Below are 21,206 nucleotides of genomic sequence, written 5' to 3' on the forward strand. Positions count from 1 at the left end.
TTTTTGTGTTTTTGACACTTATTTTGTTAGTGGTTAGATCAAAGCTATTGGATTTTGTTTCTTTGTTCTTTGATACATTTGCCTCTCATTTCTAATCTTTCTTTAGTTCTGAAAATGGTGAACGAAAAATACATTTTATCAAGAAGTATTTGTTGTAGGCTTTGAAAAACAAAGCCTACAACATAATTTTTAAAAACACTGCCCTAAAAAATATTCCTCACCCATTACATTTTTCTCAGTTTACAACTACAAACATATAGTATATCTTATTGGGATTTTATGTTTTACCAAAAAAAAGCGGTGCATAACTATTGTGGAAGGAAAGTGAGTAGTGCATCTGTTTTAGCCCCTTTACTCTGGTACCCTTTAATAAAATCTAGTAAAACCAGTCAGAGAAGTTAGCAACTTAATCGCAGTCTAGATACCACTGGCCTGTGAAGGCCTCAGAGGTTTCTTAGAAAACATTGCATGCTTTAATCAGGGTTAGGTTTTAAAACAGTATCCAAAGAGCATTGATCAATTCATCATCTGAAAATGGAAAGAGCATGGCACAACTGCAAACCTACATTGGCTGACCAATGTAGGTCAGAGAAGGAGCCAAGTGGCCCATGGTAACTCTGGAGGAGCTACTGAGATCCTCAGGTCGAGTGGGAGCATCTGTTGAAATGGCATCCATTAGTTGTGCATTTAACAAATCTGGCCTTCATAATGCAAGAGTAACAAGAAGAAACCTACAGGATAAAAAGTCTTGTTTGCAGGCTGTTACACGCCAGTTAAGGGACATGGTAAACATGTTAGAAGGTGCTCTATTCGGCAAAGACTGAAAGTAACTATTGTTGTGTAAATCCAAAAACTAACACTAATCACCATGAACACATCATGTCAATTGTGAAACATGAGATGTTTTCCTTCAGTAGGGACAAAAAGCAAGATGGAGTTGATGAAATTGATTGAGGTAAAACAGCAGAAAAGCTCTTAGTGGCTGCAAAACCTTTAGGATTGATTCCGAGGTTCACCTTCCAGCACAACAAAGATCCTAAACATACAGGCAGAACTACAATGTGGTTTAGATCGATGCATATTTATGAGTTAGAATGGCCCAGTCAAAGTCAAAACCTAAATTCAATTGAGAGTCTGTGGTCAGTATTGAAAATCTATCTTCACACAGGTTTTTCATCTAGTCTGATTAAGCTTGAGCTATGTTGCTGTTTTGTGGACATGGTTATTTCTGACGTAATGGGGGCTGAATACATATGTATACCATCTTTATTCTTTTTTTTGTTGTTGTTGTTCAAAAAAGGTTTATTACCATGTATCATTTTCCTTGTCTTTAGGAGATCTGTCAAAATCCCAATAAAATACACTTCTGGAAGGCACTGGATTTCCCAAAGTGATTGCAAGAAGCTTGCTTGTACATCATCGATTCTTATGTTTTTCGTTTGTTTTGTAAGTATCGCAGCATAATCTGTTCTGTTTTTGTTTTAGTGTTTTTAAAACATGCCTTGTTATTGTTTTTTTTGGTATAAAATGATGCGTTTTGCATTTCATCTTCTCGTGCTCTCGTAAATGTCCCTGTATTCTGGGCTTCTCGCTTTTTCCTCAAATGTGCGCGCTTTGTGACACGCTGTTGTGTTTTGCACCATGGGGCTACTGTACATTATGAATAATTGCCTCAAACCTGGCGACTCATGAAAACACAACCCCCATTCATCCAGAGTATCGCGAGAAGAGAGCGGCACCCCATCTGTGTGTGTTTGAGGCTGCGTAGGGGGGGGGTCCGCCTGATGTCATTTGGCAGAAGGGGAGGCTGAGATAGTGGTGGGCACACGGGTGGAGAGCATAACAATAACGACACCATTTCATCGCTCATGCTGGGGCATTTAAACTCACTGTCGGAGTAAAACACGCCGCGTTTTAAAGGCGTCTCGCAGAGGTCCGGAGCGGGAGAAGAGGAGGCTAGCTAATGGGCTGATAGTACCAGATGCTATTCCAGCGGAGAAGGCGAACCGTGATGGGTTCTCGTTTTCCTGACGGGTAACTAACCCTACGCTCGAAACGCGGTTATTTCGGAGTGTGGGAACTCGCTCCGCATCTCCCGGACCTCAGTAGGTGTGACATTGTGTATGAAATGTCATCGAGCAGCCTCTGGGCCGCAGCTCGGCTCATGGAGCCCGAATCTAGCTAGCTGTCTGCTAGCCGAAGCTGTACCCGATGCTGCAGCGGCTGCTCCTAAGCGAATCCGTACCACAGCGCAAGAAGTCCGGGGCCTCCACGCCGAGTGAGTCTTTGTTTTGCATTACTGGAGTACAGCGGGGCTTTTGAGATGTGATGCTTTTGTGCGTCATATCTGAGCCTTTTGTAGCTGGAGGCTCACTCTTGCTTGACGCGAAGGGGCTAACGTTGCTGCAAAATGCACAGCAGAACCTCAACAGCGAGCTGCTGTTGAAGGGGGCGAGGTTGGACAGATAACAGCCCACCCCGAGTCTCTCTGAACAGCCGGGGAGGGGGGGTCTGGTTTGGACAACCACCACCCTATTTTCCCCCGTCACTCACCGCCTCTTCTCCAGGCGACATGGATAAACTGACGATCATTTCAGGGTGCCTGTTTCTGGCTGCAGATATCTTTGCAATCGCCAGCATTGCAAACCCCGACTGGATCAACACTGGTGAATCAACAGGTAAACCAGCAACCTTTTATGTTGCCCATCTTAACAATCATTTTAGGTGAAGAAAGTCCAGTTGATGGCATGGACAGCTACAAGATTCCCAGCTTGAGTAAAAATACTCGTGGCTTGGGATTTGTACTAAAAATGTATATTATGATGTAGTTACTTTTATTGTGGAATCAGAGCTCAGCATTTGTTCCTGCTATGGCTAAAGTAATATAATATTACAGTTATAATAATGTTATAACATTTATTTATCAATACTGACACAATCAATATTGACATTGACTTATGCCAATATCAGGGTATGCGAGTATGTAAAGTACTTGGACTACAATAAATGTTAGTTAATTGAATGAGTACCATGGAGTCATGGCCTCTATGCCAGTTATATATTTGTTGATGCTTGCTCGTTCATTGCCAAAACAGAAAATCTTTCTTGGATGAAAATATTGATGTTTTTAATAGTATCTAGATGGACTACTCTAACTGGGCTGTGTTTTCCTTGTACCCAAAGCAGAAAGACATTAACACATTCAGTATTTGTTCATTTATTCCCGTAGTAGTCCTCAGTTGCTTTTTGCACGGAATGATTATACCTTTTTGCTTTTCTACGCGTAATAGGGTAAAGCAAAGCATAGCTGATTTACTCTATTACTGGTTGGAGGGTCACCCCTAGTGACTCTCCAACCAGACTGCTTGACAGGCATGCCGCTGTTAACTGCAGATTTAAAATTCTACTTTAAAAAGAACGATGGGTTATGCTCTTTTGCTATCTTGACTAAACTAAGGAAGGTCGGAGGTTGACAGTTCAAGTTCTGAAAAATCTAAAACCCGAACTCCCCTATTCCTCAATGCATCAAACCTTAAAACACCCACAGCTTTCGGTCTGTAAACACAACCAACAGCATACACTTTAATGCCCTTTAAGTCAGTTTAATCAGTTAATGGTCAATGACATAAGTTTTAATGCATAGGTGCGTATAATATTGTAATTCCTTAATTTGTTTGTTGCACTCAAAACTGCTACATCTATCTCTTTCACATGCGATAGTCCTTAGAACAGTGACTAAATTCTATTTATATATCACTTTCATATATCTAAGTGTTGCTCAAAGTGCTTTAGAAAATGTCACCCGATAAAATCGAAGTGCACTGAAGTTATCTTCATTTGCGTGCTTTGCACTGATTTCTTGACATTTGAGGTGACCTCTGAATGATCAGTTGAACCTGTGAACGTGTAAGCAGTCAAATCAGATTTGGTTTAAGTGATGATGGTCGGGAGGAGCACGTGTGGCTGGTGAGCTGGTTTATTTGTGCTATTCCTGAAAACGCGTCCAAAACGTGTCCAGGGTATTGACGGACAGCTGCTACTCTTTGTTCTCTCTGCAGAATGACGGCTTAGCATCTGGGTCAGGGAGGGTGCACCATGCACCAGTCAGTGTAGCTCAGTGACATAGGTAATCTGTGCAGAAGCAATAATGGGGTTTAATGAACTAGGCAACATTGTCTATGCTGCTGCCCGTTTGATTGTGTTGTGTAATGGACCTCTTACTGTCCACCTCTTCAGATCCCCAGTGCTGAACTGGCTTGTACAGAAAACTGAACCTTTGCTATTATTAAACCTCAGTGTTGTGGTTTGTGTGGGAACTTGCTGTCACTCTTCTCTCTTCCCCTCACAGAGGCTGCCTTTCTCTGTCATTTTGTCCTGTCTTGAATGGTTTTATTACATGTGTGGGTGATTAAAGCACTGAGATTCATCTTCTTCACATCTCATTTTTCCCCTTTGATTGCTGTAATAATGTTCTCTACTGTCTAGAATTTGCTATCTCCATGCAAGCACAATGAAATGGTCTTTGTTCTCTGAAGGTGTTTTGATTGAGTGTAATGTAAATGTTCTTTTTAGATTAATTACATTGGACATTGTGTTTCTATCTATATTTATATAGTGCCTGGAAAAAAGAATGAGTTGGCTAAAAGCCTTCTCTGAAGAGTAAATTAGTAGAAAAGTAGTATATTTTCACATGTACCTTGAAGTCAGAATTTTACAAGTTGTGACAGGATTGATATTGAAATGTATTCATTAGATCGATCAATGTATATAGTCGTTTTGTGGGTACAAACAAGTTATGCGTGATTTGAAAAGAGCATGTGAAAATGGTAGAAAAGTATATTTAAAATATGAAAAACAGTTTGTCTATTTCATTACTGCAGTGTGCAAAGGTCTCAAACTGCTCTCTATACCTCTGTTGCCTTCTTCCAAGAAGAAGCAATAAAAGCGACCTGGTTCAGGAGCTATCAGGCTTGCCTTTTAAGTTTTCCTTTGGGCTTTACAGCACATTAAATTATCACACAGTAGTATACAAAAAGTTCATTTATTTTAATAACTCAATTCACTTGGTAAAACGCTGTCTGTCTGTCTGTCTGTCTGTCTGTCTGTCTGTCTGTCTGTCTGTCTGTCTGTCTGTCTCATTTGTTGATGGACACACGGTTGGACAGCTGCTTTAACTATTCTATAAACCTCTTTTTTCTTCTCTTTTTTTGTGGCGGCAGTAGTGGCCTTTATTTTTCCCAGTTGACAGTAGCTAGACAGGAAATCAGGGGGGTGTAGAGAGGGGAAGACATGCGGCAAATGTCGCCGGGCTGGGATTTGAACCGGTGACTGCTGCGTCGAGGACTAAAGCCTCCAATATTTTCAGGTTCTAATCTGACCCTTGTATCTGACAAAAAGAAAAGAATAATTGATTTATTGAAACATCTGCCGATAGCAATACTTGTGTTAGTTTTGTTTTTGTTCTGATCATGCATAGGCTAATATCAATAAACCACATAGGCACTGTCAGCTGTACAACTGCATTGTATGCTCACACTTTCAGTTGTATTCATGTTTGCAATGGACAGCAGGGGCACAAAAACGTAAGGATGAAACGTTAGTTTGAAAAAGCTTCTGCTTCTAATTTTGTGGGTTTATTGGGGTGTAAATGGTCTGAAAAGATGCAACAGCTGGCAGCAAAATCACACTAATGGCATGATTTAATTAGCCTTTCTGCCATGAAGCATAAAACGTGGACCCAACTCAAGGGACGAAGCAGTTGCATTTACACAGACAACAAACTTGTATTTTGATGGCTCTTAGTTGCTTTGGTTTTTTGCCACTTCTCTCACCACGTTGCACTCAGGCGTTAGCATGTTGTTCAAACCTACTATCTTGCGTTCCCATTGGGGCTGCACAGTATATCGCACATTTATCGCAATTACAGTGTACTCAATATGCATGTCACAAAGAGCTGCTTTGACGGCAGTAAATGTTAGCTAATTAATTATCATGTATTCTGGCTAAGCCTGTAATATACAGTGTTTAGTGACGCTAGCTGTTTAATGCAGCAGTTTTAGAAGGTAAAGGTGGTCAAGTACCAGTAAGAAACGTTATAGGAGGATATTATATTACAGCCAATTTCCTATGATGGCGGTTTTGCATGGAACCAAATGTGTCCCAATATTCAAATTAAAATGTATTAATAAAATGCTTTTTCATTTTCAAAATGAGGCTGCAATTTTGACTCATAAATAAAATAAAAAATAAATCCTTCAAACTGCATTTTCATTTTGTCTCCAAGACTGCTCAATTTGTAAATTAATTAAAATGATAAATAAAATAACGTTTAACATTTCATTTTCAAAAGATGTCTAAGCAAAAAGTGACCCAAATTCATTTTGAAATGTCAAATTTGTGGTGTGCGGTGAAAATACTACAGTATCACAGTATTACCACTAAGGTTGGTTGATATTAACATTTTTCCTACTATTGTTCGTCAGTCTAACAAATGACGATGGGCGATATATTCACGCAGGTGTAGTTTGGACTTTTTTGTGGGTGGATCAATGTAAACAGCCACGGACTGATTTGCCAAATTAGACCATAAATGTCCAAAAATGGAGGACCTAGTTTTAAACTATTACAGCAGTCTTATAACAATGACAATTACGCTGTTCTATGCGGTATTTTGTGCATAGCTTTGAAACATCTCGTCTTATAAATGGTAAATGGCCTGAACTTGTATGGCGCTTTATCAAGTCCCCAGAGACCCAAAAGCGCCCTGTACAACCTACTCTTGTCACAACTTTGTGATTTTCCGACCTCTGAGTACAAATGGAAAGCAGCAAAAGTCCGGCGGACGTCCGCTGAGTCAAGAAGGCTACACCCCACTATGTTTTGCCATTAACCCGTAGGCCAAAAAAAACATTGCTCTTAAAAAACAACTGTTGAAGGGCTCAGCCTAGCGGCGATGGTCGATAAATTGGTCCTATCACCCAACCTTAATTACCACAGTCACTCAAAACATTAAAATGTACATGATTTAATTTTGATAGACTTGTGACCTGTCCTGGGTTTACCCTGCCTCTTGCCAACTGAAGATGGGCTCCACCCCTCTCCTGTGATCCTACAAGCATAAGCGGGCATGGACGATGGATGGATGATTTAATTGCTTTTAAAACAACAAGTATAACATTACTGCTGTTGAAATAATATGGATTATTATAGATATAATAATGTTGTCTATGACTTCTACTTGTTAGTGAGAACTTGGTTGAGAGTGTTGACAGCTGGTTGCATCATATATTCATGATGGTGAAGTTAAAACGTTTATATTTATGTTTATGCATTTGGCAGGAACTTTTTCCAAAGTGACTTACAAATACAGATAGAACAGTGCAGTTAACATGAAAGCTAACGATAAGCTTCTTAGAAGGAAAAATGTGTCAGAGGTGACAGTGTAGAAATAGTGCAGGCGTAGAGGGTAATAGAGAACGAGATGATGCAGTTGAGGAGGTAGGGAAGCACATAGAGGGGCTGAAGAGCTGGATCTCCATGTTTTTCTTGAAGGACAGCTGGTCGTTGATCATGACAACCAAGCAAACCACCTCACCATGACCCTCTTGCCGCAGTTGTGCACTACAGGAGTGTGACCAAGCTGGAATACGTTGAATGACCGACCAGTGAGGTACGATTTATACCAGGAGGAAGCGCTCTCTGTGATGCCCATGCTAGAGAGAATGTATTGTGGACTGTGTAAAATGCAGCCAGTATGTCAAGCACGATGAATACTGAGGTGTTGGCTGTTACTCTGGCTTCTTTTAAGGCTTCTGTCGCCAAGAGAGCTGCTTTGATGGAGTGGTCTCTTTTGAATCCAGCTTGGTTTGGGTCGAGGAGGTTTTTTTTCTTTCTTATAATTAAATAATTAGGAAAAACTGTGTCTTTTATAATTTCATTATTAAGACTAGCTAAAAAGAACCTACGGAAGAAATTTCATATTAAATGTTATTAAAATTTGCAACATTTGATTGTGTAGTCATGGTTCTCTGCAACTTTTCAACATCTTAAACACTAAAATACACTGCTCAAAAAAAATAAAGGGAACACTCAAATAACACATCCTAGATCTGAATGAATGAAATATTCTCATTGAATACTTTCTTCTGTACAAAGTTGAATGTGCTGACAACAAAATCACACAAAAATCATCAATGGAAATCAAATTTATTAACCAATGGAGGCCTGGATTTGCAGTCACACACGAAATTAAAGTGGAAAACACACTACAGGCTGATCCAACTTTGATGTAATGTCCTTAAAACAAGTCAAAATGAGGCTCAGTATTGTGTGTGGCCTCCATGTGCCTGTATGACCTCTCTACAACACCTGGACATGCTCCTGATGATACAGCGGATGGTCTCCTGAGGGATCTCCTCTCAGACCTGGACTAAAGCATCCGCCAACTCCTGGACAGTCTGTGGTGCAACGTGACGTTGGTGGATGGAGCGAGACATGATGTCCCAGATGTGCTCAATCAGATTCAGGTCTGGGGAACGGGCGGGCCAGTCCATAGCTTCAATGTCTTCATCTTGCAGGAACTGCTGACACACTCCAGCCACATGAGGTCTAGCATTGTCCTGCCTTAGGAGGAACCCAGGGCCAACCGCACCAGCATATGGTCTCACAAGGAGTCTGAGGATCTCATCTCAGTACCTAATGGCAGTCAGGCTACCTCTGGCGAGCACATGGAGGGCCATGCAGCTCTCCAAAGAAATGCCACCCCACACCATTACTGACCCACTGCCACACCGGTCATGCTGAAGGATGTTGCAGGCAGCAGATCGCTCTCCACGGTGTCTCCAGACTCTGTCACGTCTGTCACATGTGCTCATTGTGAACCTGCTTTCATCTGTGAAGAGCACAGAGTGCCAGTGGTGAATTTGCCAATCCTGGTGTTCTCTGGCAAATGCCAAGCGTCCTGCACGGTGTTGGGCTGTGAGCACAACCCCCATTTGTGGACGTCGGGCCCTCATACCATCCTCATGGAGTCGGTTTCTAACCGTTTGTGCAGACACATGCACATTAATGGCCTGCTGGAGGTCATTTTGCAGAGCTCTGGCAGTGCTCCTCCTGTTCCTCCTTGCACAAAGGCAGAGGTAGCGGTCCTGCTGCTGGGTTGTTGCCCTCCTACGGCCTCCTCCACGTCTCCTGGTGTACTGGCCTGTCTCCTGGTAGCGCCTCCAGGCTCTGGACACTACGCTGACAGACACAGCAAACCTTCTTGCCACAGCTCGCATTGATGTGCCATCCTGGATGAGCTGCACTACCTGAGCCACTTGTGTGGGTTGTAGAGTCCGTCTCATGCTACCACGAGTGTGAAAGCACCACCAACATTCAAAAGTGACTAAAACATCAGCCAGAAAGCATAGGTACTGAGAAGTGGTCTGTGGTCCCCACCTGCAGAACCACTCCTTTATTGCGTGTGTCTTGATAATCGCCAAAGATTTCCTCCTGTTGTCTTTTCCATTTGCACAACAGCTGTGAAATTGATTGTCAATCAGTGTTGCTTCCTAAGTGGACAGTTTGATTTACTTGGAGTTATATTGTGTTGTTTAAGTGTTCCCTTTATTTTGTTTGAGCAGTGTATATTGGGTTTAGTTATTTCTGAGTAAATCTGTTGATCGTTTCACTGAATCTGTCTCTCACCCCTCAGACTGTATCTTTATGCTGGTATCAGTTTAAAGGAAATTTAACACTATTTAGCTGACCGGTCTTATTGGAGGTTTCAGTGCATCTGTCTTTGGTAAGACCATAGTAGTATCGAGAAACAGACATTTTTTGACTAATCTTTTTTTATTTTATTATATAATGACCATTGGTAATGCATTATGCAGAATCACAGATAGTCAATGAAAATTATACCCATTTTGTTTGCATTACATTCACATACATACATGAATCCCACTTAAAACCTCAGGTATGAGAGGTATTGCTGCTGCAATTTTCCAGTTCAGACAGAATTCGGACGCTCAACATCTCTATTAAAGTCGTACATTTCTGGCATTACCATCTGAAGCCAATCTCCTGCAGAGCTGCGAGGCAGAGCCATTGTCACTGCTGTGTCAGACATAAACTGCGATTTAAAAAAAAAAGAATTTTCTGCAGCTCACTGTCTGTGACCGCCTAGTGCACATTTATGTCCTCATGTTGGATTGAAGGGTTCTGAACATAAATGATGACCGATGCTATTACATATGCGCCATCAAGCATTGATTGTAGCCATTAAACAAAGCCAACCCCTAAATAATTGCCCCATCTTCAGAACATGTTAAAGAAAATTGTACTGAGGATCACAGGGTGCAAGTTTTGGCTTTGTGTGATGATTTTTAAATAAATTATTTTTATTTTTCAACCTTACTGTCTCATTCTTACCATATTCTCTACATTAGAAAGAGAGAAAGACAATATCACCTCCACGTGCCACTTGTTCATGTATGTAATAATGTTGAGACATGTTTTGTAATAGGACAGCACTATAGCTCCAATTGCTATTTTGGGTGTGGTTTGACAGTTTTAGTCACGTGTGCTAAAATGGAGCTGTGAAAACCTGCTCACTTGCAGACTTTTTGGTAAATCAACTCAAAAAGCAGTTGATTTACATATATTCTTCCCTTTATGAATGATCTTTTGCACATTTTTTTTTAATATACACTCAGGTTATCTTTAATTTTAAATTTTGCTTGCTTTATAAGATTTGAGTATAGCAATAACAGGCAAAAACAATAAATTTGAAGTGGATAAAATATTTGCTTAAACTGCAGATTATTCTAACCAGTGCTCAGAGATTGCCGCTGAAGTCGCTCTGATTCTGATACAGCCAAAAATAGATGAAACGGGACACTATTAAATTGTCTTATTTTAAGTATCACTTTTCAAAGCACAAGGGCACACGGTGTCATTACTACACTGCAGCTGAAACCAGGCCAGCCATTAACATCCAGTTACAGGCCTGCTGCGCCAGCAGTCCTCACCTGCAGTTTACCCAAAACTGAGCGAGTTTGACAAGCAGGGACAGCAACCACAAACTGAGCCATCACTGACACAAAATATTTATTGACCTCAAGTAAAGAAAATATCATTTTGAAATGTAAAATGACTTGGATCGTTCGTGGCTCCAGCTGTAACATTTAGCCTGCAGGTGTGATGCAAATGGTCTGTGTGAAGAAATGATTTAATTCTTGCATTGCAGTTGGAAAATCTAACCTACTGCCTAATCTAGTGTTCTTCAGTGCCTGGAGGAAGTTTACATAAGAAATATTTGATTATCAAAATAACATCTATAGATTGTACTGCATCTTAAAATAGATTAATATATTTTTAACAGATTTGACTGCAGGAATTAGGCTTTTTGTAATAATTAAGGTCAATGGAGTCACCCCTAACTATAAATCTGCACAGTGATAGTAGAAGGTAATTAGCACATGACTAATGAACATATCCCTACAGACATACTTTATTGATGCTATATTGGAAATACTGTATCTATAACTACTGTTATTGAATAGCCTATTGGTCCTCTTGTATTTCAGGGTTGTTTAAGGATTAGAAAGAGACGGTGCCATTTTAAATCAAAACCTGCTATTCGGTTGCTGTGTTCACTCATTACAGCTTTATGCACCTTGTGATGTCATGATATTGCCATCATTATTTGGCATTGCATGTTTTTTCTTTAAGGTGTTTTGTTATAATTGGTCCTGGTATCAGATATGCCTACTTGTGTAATGCTGAAGTCTATACAGGAGGCATTTCCTGGGAAATGCATTTTGCTTACACTGAAATTTTGTTAAAAGTCGAATATGATAAAATTCATGCTTTGCTCTGCCTCTATAAAGATACTTTTATTTATGTAATTCTTTTCAGAGTTAAATTATATGGACAGCCGTTAACAAGTTCTGTGTTATGTGCGCAGACATTGGAGAGTAAATGGAAATTAATTTACTATTTTTAGGTTTTCCACAGTGTATAGTTTGGAATTGGTGTTTTGGACAAGCCAATTATTAGAATGAGACTCTTTATTAGTAGATAGTGAGCCATGCTTGACTCAGATGAGTAGCAGGGATTTGATTTTTATCCATGCTACAGTGCTCTGTTATTTGCTAGACGAGGAGTGTCACACTCCAATCCGCAACCCACCTAAATCAGATGGCTGAATCACCTCCTCATGCAATCTAGAGTTCTGCTAATGGCTTTGTTATGTGGTTCAAGCGTAAAAGTTGCAGGACACCAACCTTCAAAGACTGAGGTTTACCACCTGTATGCAAGATAGTCTGACCTGATGTGTCTATAGCATGCATTCCTTACTTGTTCACAATTCAGAACTTCCACAGAATGATTTATGGTGTTTAAGAGAATAGGAGAACCATCGTGGATGTTTTCTCTGCTTTTCTTTTCATAAGGACTCCAGGTTCAGTGTTTTATTTAACTTTTTTTCCACCGGTTCTCCTTCCATGCGGTTTGAATATCCAGCGTCTATTGTGTGTCGGTTTTAAATATTAAATATATATATTTTCCTTATTATTATTTAATATTTCCAATGTTTAAACTGTTGGTAATGGCACATTTAGGTTCATGACAATCAATGCTCAGAATTTGATGCTTTTTAGATTGTTGGGCCCTGATTGGCGACCGGCATGTTATAAACTCAAATCTGATCATTTTCTGATTGGTGAAGGCACCTTTGTTGGCGTGTTTCCCATGCGGATTTCTGCTCTGCACAGCTTCGTTCCAGTTCCCTGCTAATAAAAGCGGGCAATGTTAAAAAGCCTCTGGCTGCAGAAAAAAGCAGCTGTCTTGTGCTTTGGCTTACCTACGTGCCGCCCACCACAGTTCAGAGGCCATTTTGACTCATCCCTTCTGAGCCTGCAAACAGCAGCACCCCTGGTGCTCCACTAATGACAGCATCATCATGTTGCAGTAGAGCAGATGCGGCGCTCATTTCCCCTCATTTGGGCCAAGACATGGTGAGAGGAGTGTTTTGATCATAGTGAGTGCAGAGCTGACTACAGGATAGCAGGGCATGATGGGGGCGTTAAAAGAGCAGGGCCTCAAAACCGTAAATTGGCCCATTATTTTCTGTAAATAACAGTGAGCACAACAGTTCCAGTGAGACTTTTAGACCATAGATATTTTGTTTTAGTTAATTTTTTTCATTGCCATCCAAAAGGCATAATAATGCAGCATTCTTGAATATTTGTTCTATTTTAATTGTAATATTTCACTCATTGTGGGTCCGATTCCAGCTTCCTCCTGCCATGTGTCAATGTGCCTGTGGGCAAGGCACTTAACCTCAAGTTGCCTACCGATCTGCGTATCGGTGTATGAATGTGTGAATGTTAGCAAGTGCGATTGGGTGAATGTGGCTCTAGTGTAAAGCGCTTTGAGTGGTCTGTATGACTGGAAAGGCGCTGTATAAATTCAGTCCATTTACCATTTTTACCATAAATCCAAACCCTCCTGTTTCTATTTAGTCTTGATGCAGCTTTTTCTGGCTGGATTTAGATGGACATGTGCTCAGTCAGGTAAAATATAAACTGCTGGTGCATTGCACACGTTTAGATTGCTTGTCTGCGTATTTATTACCAACACCTCAGCTGGAACATTACATCCGTTTGTCAGTGCTGAGTGAAATGAGGGCTAGCTGGATGTTTTTCAGCACCTGACAGTTGTTCAATTCGCTCCATTAACTCCACATTGTGACGGTACCCAAACATCCTGTCACCCGAATGTTGTCTTTTTCCAGTGTCTCTCATCATTGAAAGAAACAAATTAAAATTTCGCAACATCTTTATTTGCTTTCTGACTGCATTCGGACTTCATTACCACTTGCAGTTTAATAGAAAATGTTTTTGGTGCATTATTTGTTTAGCATTGCACTCCATTTTTTGCTTGCTATGAGACTACTTTTATGCAGGCATCAAGTTGTGCTTGTCCTGCTTTGACAGCAGATCATTTAATGTAATTGTCTATATTCTACTCATAGCTTGCTTTAAAAAACCTTGGTTTTGTGACTCCAGCAGGAGTTTGCTCATAGTTATTTTGGTTTGATCAAAGATGAGAATCTGTTAAATTGCATGAGTCAACTTCCTGAAACTGCAAGTAGAACCATAATTAAGGGAAATATGAGTAATAAGAAATCTTTTAGAAAACATTAGCCAATAAGTCAGAAATCATACATGAGATTTGTTATCATTTTGGTAGTTTATTAAAAAAAAAGGGCCAACATTGATACCTAATTGTTAATCACAGACATGCCCCAATCCAGATAGACGGATATAGATGTAGAAATATAAATAGATTTATATCACCATGACACTGGCAATAATTTTAATGCTAAATATGATTGCATTACAGTTTACAAACCTAATTGTGTTGCTCTTGACAACCAGGCAGTGCATTTATATGGTGCATTCACTGACTGGAAAAATATCAGATTTTTTAGTTTCTGACCAGCTGATCCCCGGTTAGGGTGTGTCAGGGTGGATATTGATGACGTTCGGTCACCGGTCATTTTATCTGGACATCTCTTTAAATCTGGACATTAAAATGAGCTATTTATACAGCTATGACCTATTAAAAGACTTGATAATGTGGGTACATTATTCCTATTGAAGGAAAGGCAATTACTTACCCTATCAAATGAAAACCGCAACTATTATTGCTTTGTAATTTTTTGGTGGTTTGTTTTTTTTCTGTTGCAATGACAGTGCCATGCAACATTTAGCAATCATGATGCCAGAATAAACAGCACTGTGCTCACTGCTAACTGCACCCTTTCATCATAGCGAGTGGACGGGATGTCAGAGACAGTTTTGTTGTTAATGTTGTGAGATTTTGTGATTTTACACCTAGCTTTAGAGTGCGAACACAGGGGCCCCTCTGACTTGTCACTTTAGAAAACATCTCCTCACAGAGCTTCTATCAGGCTTCCTACAATACTTAGGTGTGAATGTTCTCGTCTTAGAAGTCGTTTTGGGTAAAGGTCTTTATCCCTCTTAGTCATCTGTGGGAAAACGCTTGAATCTGCTGCGTAAAACCTGGATTATTTTGCTTAACACACCACTGAGCTTGTTTTCCTTTCTATTATATTGGTATTATTGAAATGAAGGCTTTAAAAGGAGCTCAAAACTCATTTTATTATGTTGTGAAGGACATATTTAGCTTATTTTGATTTTTTGTTTTTAAGGTTGACCAAACAAGAAGGGGGAAAAAATAAAAGGAACAGCAAAATGCGTCATTGTCGGTGCGTCATGGTGGTGCTCAGTAGGTCCACTTCTTATAGAATTACCCGAGACGTGTGTGAATGCCAGGTGTGAACAGGGCATGTGTTAGCGATTGCCTGTAAGCTGATTCTAGGCCTAACTCCTGATAATAGTCTATCCTGTTGATGTGAAGATGACGTTATCAATATTGAAATGTAAACTAACAGTTATGGTGGCATTGTTAAAACAGATTCTGCAGCTATGATTGTTCAGATTTTTTAATGCAAAGTGCAAACATTTGATTTGAGAAAACTACACATTTAAAAACACCACTGTTGTTTGATCATCACTGATAATTAAACAGGAACGGTTTGTGTTTGGTCCTGCTGGCTGAACTGTTTAGCATAGCGTGCCTGCCTGTTGTACGGCAGGAATCCCATTGAGTGCTTGTAAAACAGCAGGAGGTCAGAGGATCCAGGGAAAACGGTCATAAACCGCCTTCATTACCTGCAGCATTCAAACTTTTGTCTAATTCTCCTTCAACCAGTCCCTGCCACTTTCTGTCTCATTCACATATATATTCACAGTTGTTCTGTAATAACAAGATGACTTTAGCAAAATAAATGTGAAAACTGCGCCGGCATAGCATGGCTAGGGAGGAAACCACTCTCAAGGTTCCTTTTTTATGTTAACATAGAAAGTATTTCAGTGGAAGACATCGCTGTACGTTCCTATAGATGTGAAGCCTGCTGTTCTTGCAGTTCTGCAGAGCCATATATTTATCTACAGCTTTTTCTTTTAAACCGCAGGCATTGTTTTTCTGAGCTCGGGAAGCTGGTTGCTATATTATAGAAGCATGTTTTTACTGGGCGTTATAAAGGGGACAGGATTTCCTCTGTAAAGTCTGCACAATCCTCACCATTCACAGGTCCAGGGAGAGCACACCGGGTTCAGGTTTTTCTGTTGAAGCTCAATTGATTTTTGCCTCATATTCATTATATACAAAGTTTAAAACTAACGGGTAATAAAATGTGTAGATACTTGCCAGAAGAAGTAACACGCTGAATCTGAAACATCAGCTTCCATATTTGTCCCATTCTAACTTCCTTCCCACCTACTGAGCCTCTGAACGTTAATGATGCCATCTACAAAGACCTGTCTCTTTAGTGAATGGGTTATTTTTGTGTTTGCAACCATCACTGAACAACAAACGTGTTCTGTTAGGAAAAAAATCCTGTCTAAAATGAGTGAGGAGCTGTCTCAGATCCAGGTTCTGGGCATGTGTGTGACGATGGAAAGACGTTACCACAAATACTCTCAAACTCCTATAAGACTAAGAATTTGAACTGATTTCTTTGCAATTTTAACAGTGTATCCTGGTTCCTTACAAATGAAAAGAAATATAGAGTAAAAAGAAATGAATGATTTGGAAAAAAAGGTGTTGGAGTGGTTCAAAGGCATTAACACGGTTTCTACTTTAATAGAAAATGCAAATTCTAGCTAATATAGATTTCCTTTTTTTTTTACCTATGCAGGTCCTTCTCAAAAAATTAGCATATTGTGATAAAGTTCATTATTTTCTATAATGTAATGATGAAAATTTTACATTCATATATTTTAGATTCATCGCACACTAACTGAAATATTTCAGGTCTTTTATTGTCTTAATATGGATGATTTTGGCATACAGCTCATGAAAACCCAAAATTCCTATCTCACAAAATTAGCATAGTTCATCCGACCAATAAAAGAAAAGTGTTTTTAATACAAAAAACGTCGACCTTCAAATAATCATGTACAGTTATGCACTCAATACTTGGTCGGGAATCCTTTTGCAGAAATGACTGCTTCAATGCGGCGTGGCATGGAGGCAATCAGCCTGTGGCACTGTTGAGGTCTTATGGAGGCCCAGGATGCTTCGATAGCGGCCTTTAGCTCATCCAGAGTGTTGGGTCTTGAGTCTCTCGACGTTCTCTTCACAATATCCCACAGATTCTCTATGGGGTTCAGGTCAGGAGAGTTGGCAGGCCAATTGAGCATAGTGATACCATGGTCAGTAAACCATTTACCAGTGGTTTTGGCACTGTGAGCAGGTGCCAGGTCGTGCTGAAAAAGAAATCTTCATCTCCATAAAGCTTTTCAGCAGATGGAAGCATGAAGTGCTCCAAAATCTCCTGATAGCTAGCTGCATTGACCCTGCCCTTGATAAAACACAGTGGACCAACACCAGCAGCTGACACGGCACCCCAGACCATCACTGACTGTGGGTACTTGACACTGGACTTCTGGCATTTTGGCATTTCCTTCTCCCCAGTCTTCCTCCAGACTCTGGCACCTTGATTTCTGAATGACATGCAGAATTTGCTTTCATCCGAAAAAAGTACTTTGGACCACTGAGCAACAGTCCAGTGCTGCTTCTCTGTAGCCCAGGTCAGGCGCTTCTGCCGCTGTTTCTGGTTCAAAAGTGGCTTGACCTGGGGAATGCGGCACCTGTAGCCCATTTCCTGCACACGCCTGTGCACGGTGGCTCTGGATGTTTCTACTCCAGACTCAGTCCACTGCTTCCGCAGGTCCCCCAAGGTCTGGAATCGGCCCTTCTCCACAATCTTCCTCAGGGTCCGGTCACTTCTTCTCGTTGTGCAGCGTTTTCCGCCACACTTTTTCCTTCCCACAGACTTCCCACTGAGGTGCCTTGATACAGCACTCTGGGAACAGCCTATTCGTTCAGAAATTTCTTTCTGTGTCTTACCCTCTTGCTTGAGGGTGTCAATAGTGGCCTTCTGGACAGCAGTCAGGTCGGCAGTCTTACCCATGATTGGGGTTTTGAGTGATGAACCAGGCTGGGAGTTTTAAAGGCCTCAGGAATCTTTTGCAGGTGTTTAGAGTTAACTCGTTGATTCAGATGATTAGGTTCATAGCTCGTTTAGAGACCCTTTTAATAATATGCTAATTTTGTGAGATAGGAATTTTGGGTTTTCATGAGCTGTATGCCAAAATCATCCGTATTAAGACAATGAAAGACCTGAAATATTTCAGTTAGTGTGCAATGAATCTAAAATATATGAATGTTAAATTTTCATCATGACATTATGGAAAATAATGAACTTTATCACAATATGCTAATTGTTTGAGAAGGACCTGTATATATCAGAAGAAATGTACAAAACCTTTCACTGATTTTTATTAAACTCATAAAGTGTATCAAAGTATGGTTGCTTGGTGTGTTTATAGACCAAAACTGGAGATTTTCCAGACATGATCCATTTAGTAAAACTGGCAGATCCTGATCTATTACTGGGTAATTTCCTAAAACTGATGGTGAATCTAGGTTCTCCTTAACAATCATTCACAGCGAAGGATAGACTTCCTCTCTGTCTGTGTCCAGTCCTCCAAGATCCTCAGATAGCCTTCTGTTTAGGGGAAGGCAGCTGAAACACAACTCTTTAGATTTAGCACGGATCAAGGCAAAGCACTCAGCTCATGATAGAGCTAAACTACGCAGTCTCAAAGTCTGAAAAAGTCCATCCATCCATCCATCCATCCAATTAATTAATAAAATTAATTACAAGTTATACCTAGTAATTAGTGAAGCATTAAGGTGGATCACAGCTCACCTGCCTTACAAATCTCATCATCCACTGCCCAATGGTGAAACAAATCAGTTTTACTCAATATGTTATTTTTCAAGTAAGTACCTCTTGCCCTGTGCTGTGTCCTTGAGAGTCCACCTCTTAGTCAAAGAGACCTGTGGTCAACAGGGAGGTAAACACTGAGCAAAGTGAAGCTGCTCTGCTTACTCAGGTAGAAAATCCCCTTGAGGTTGTGCTTTTAATTGAATAAGATGTCTCTAGAGAAACATGATCTTGCTTTTAGCACCAGCCTTTACACTCTACCAGAGCTTGTCTCATGACTCAGTTTGATGCATACATCCATTTAACTTCTTGTCTTGCTTAATGATAGATAAGTACAGCAGAGCATTTCGATTGCAGATGTGACCTTGCATTTTCCATGATCTTCAACTGAGCTCTCGAGAGATAAAATCAGACTGTAGATGGTTAGAATTTGTAGCTTGAGTGGAGTTTGGACAGCTTGCACATTCATATTTACTGAGCCTTTTAAAGGTGCTGCAGCAGCTCTGTCCAGTATCACTTGAAATGTCCCAGCTGTGTGGGATTCATTGACTAACTGGCAGGATTGATTTCATCTTCTCACTCTGTTACAGCTACACAGCTACTATAGCCTGTGAGACTGATTAGGTACTGAGGTGATAGTCGTAACTTTATTGTAGCAAATTTGTAAATGTGTGTTTTGTCCACGCCTTCAAATCTTTCCACCTTTTTTCTGTGATAGCGTCAAACTTGAAAGTATTAGTCAGGATCTGATTTTCTAAACCAAAACAAAGTAGTTGGTAATTGAGCGGAAGGAAACGGATACAAAGTTTTCAATGTTTTTAATTTGTTATAACCATGAATGACTGAATTAAAGCAAACCTATTCGTGTTTTATCCTTCCTTGCAGGTGCCCTCACAGTCGGCCTTGTCCGGCAGTGTCAGACCATACACGGACGGGAGCGGACCTGCATCCCGCCGCGGCTGCCCCCTGAGTGGGTCACTACTCTCTTCTTCATCATCATGGGCATCATATCCCTCACAGTCACCTGCGGACTGCTAGTTGTGTCGCATTGGCACCGAGAAGCCACCAAATATGCCCGCTGGATTGCCTTCACTGGCAGTAAGCGAATAAAACAATTACATTCATCCTGAATGAAAATGTTTTGTAAACTAGTCGAAGTTTAATTACTTTAGAAAATGTATGCATGTATGTACTCCAGATTGTATAAGCAGATTCATAGAGGAATGCAGCTTGTTTGGTGCTTGAGTAGATGGACAATATAACCACAGCCCTCCCTCTTTGCCTTCAACCTTGTAGCTTCTCCTCTCCTCTCCTTTTTTTTTTTTTTTTCCAGACAAGATTTCTGTATAGATGCACTTGCAGCTCTCCACAATAACTCACCTGTCACATGCATTGTGCCTGGCTGGTTTCACAAAGCTGTGTGGGTTGATGTGATGTGATTGGCCAGTCAGCTGAGGGTAGCAGCAGCGTGGAGCACACTCCCACAGATGGATCCGTGGTATGCAAAGCCACAATGGCTCACATTATTGTCTGAAAGCTGGAAGCATTTTTAAAAAAATGGCTCAGACACAAAAAGGAAAAACAGCCTCGGGAATTGCCAGATCTTGTGCAGATTTATATTTTTTTCAACCTGGTAAACTACAACTCCTCCAAATCCCAGGTTCCAGGCACTGAGGACACCTCAGAGAAACTCAAAGGGAAAATAAAAACAAGTGATGGATGTTGCAGCTGAGAGCTTTTGCACCTGTTCCCATCTCATCTGATTCTGCTCAGATACAGCAGAATTAGGTCTGACTGAGCACCTGTAGCAGTGGTTGCCAACTACACTGTCCAAAGGTTTCAGATGCATCCCTGGTCAAACGCACCACATTTAAATGGTTGATTTACCCTCTCATCATACCAAAATCTTGTTGGACCTGACAGACATGCAAACGTCTCTTACATTTTCGGTCCATTTCCCTTATTGTTTCTCTCATTGGTAAATGCAAAATCAGACAAGAAGGTGATTATAACCTACTGGTTTGTAGGCTGTTTACTATTGGAGAGGAACTGTGAGTTACTTTATTCCAGTGGATTTTGGCATATATTTTGTTGTTGTAGTCTCCTTGCATGATACCGCCTTAAAACAAGCCTCCTTTTTTATTCATCTTCAGCTCCTGATCATATTTGTCTTTTTTGACAAGTTGCTACCACCTTTTAAACTGCAGTTGTATTATTTATTTGTTGTGGACAGACACCATCACTGCAGCCACACAATTACGGGGCATACAATCGCCTAGAGGAGACAATTAAACCTCACAGACAAGTACAGATGACAAAGTTTGTTGAGTGGGTG

General features: G+C 40.5%; 1 protein-coding gene across 2 annotated transcripts in view; it reads left to right on the top strand.

Moving 5' to 3' along the window:
- The first annotated feature begins 1,774 nt into the window (after window positions 1-1,774).
- Window positions 1,775-21,206, top strand: part of LOC124865026 (uncharacterized protein C16orf52 homolog B-like) — a 38,881-nt gene continuing 19,449 nt past the window's right edge. The window contains exons 1-2 of one of the 2 annotated variants that reach the window (XM_047360010.1): window positions 1,775-2,678; window positions 19,757-19,969. In XM_047360010.1, the coding sequence (XP_047215966.1) occupies window positions 2,573-2,678; window positions 19,757-19,969 (319 nt within the window). In that variant the 5' untranslated portion in view covers window positions 1,775-2,572. The remainder of the gene's footprint in view (window positions 2,679-19,756; window positions 19,970-21,206) is intronic. The other variant, XM_047360011.1, reaches the window with a different exon arrangement.

This window comes from Girardinichthys multiradiatus, chromosome Y, assembly GCF_021462225.1.
Source record: "Girardinichthys multiradiatus isolate DD_20200921_A chromosome Y, DD_fGirMul_XY1, whole genome shotgun sequence".
NCBI classification, from domain to species: domain Eukaryota; kingdom Metazoa; phylum Chordata; class Actinopteri; order Cyprinodontiformes; family Goodeidae; genus Girardinichthys; species Girardinichthys multiradiatus.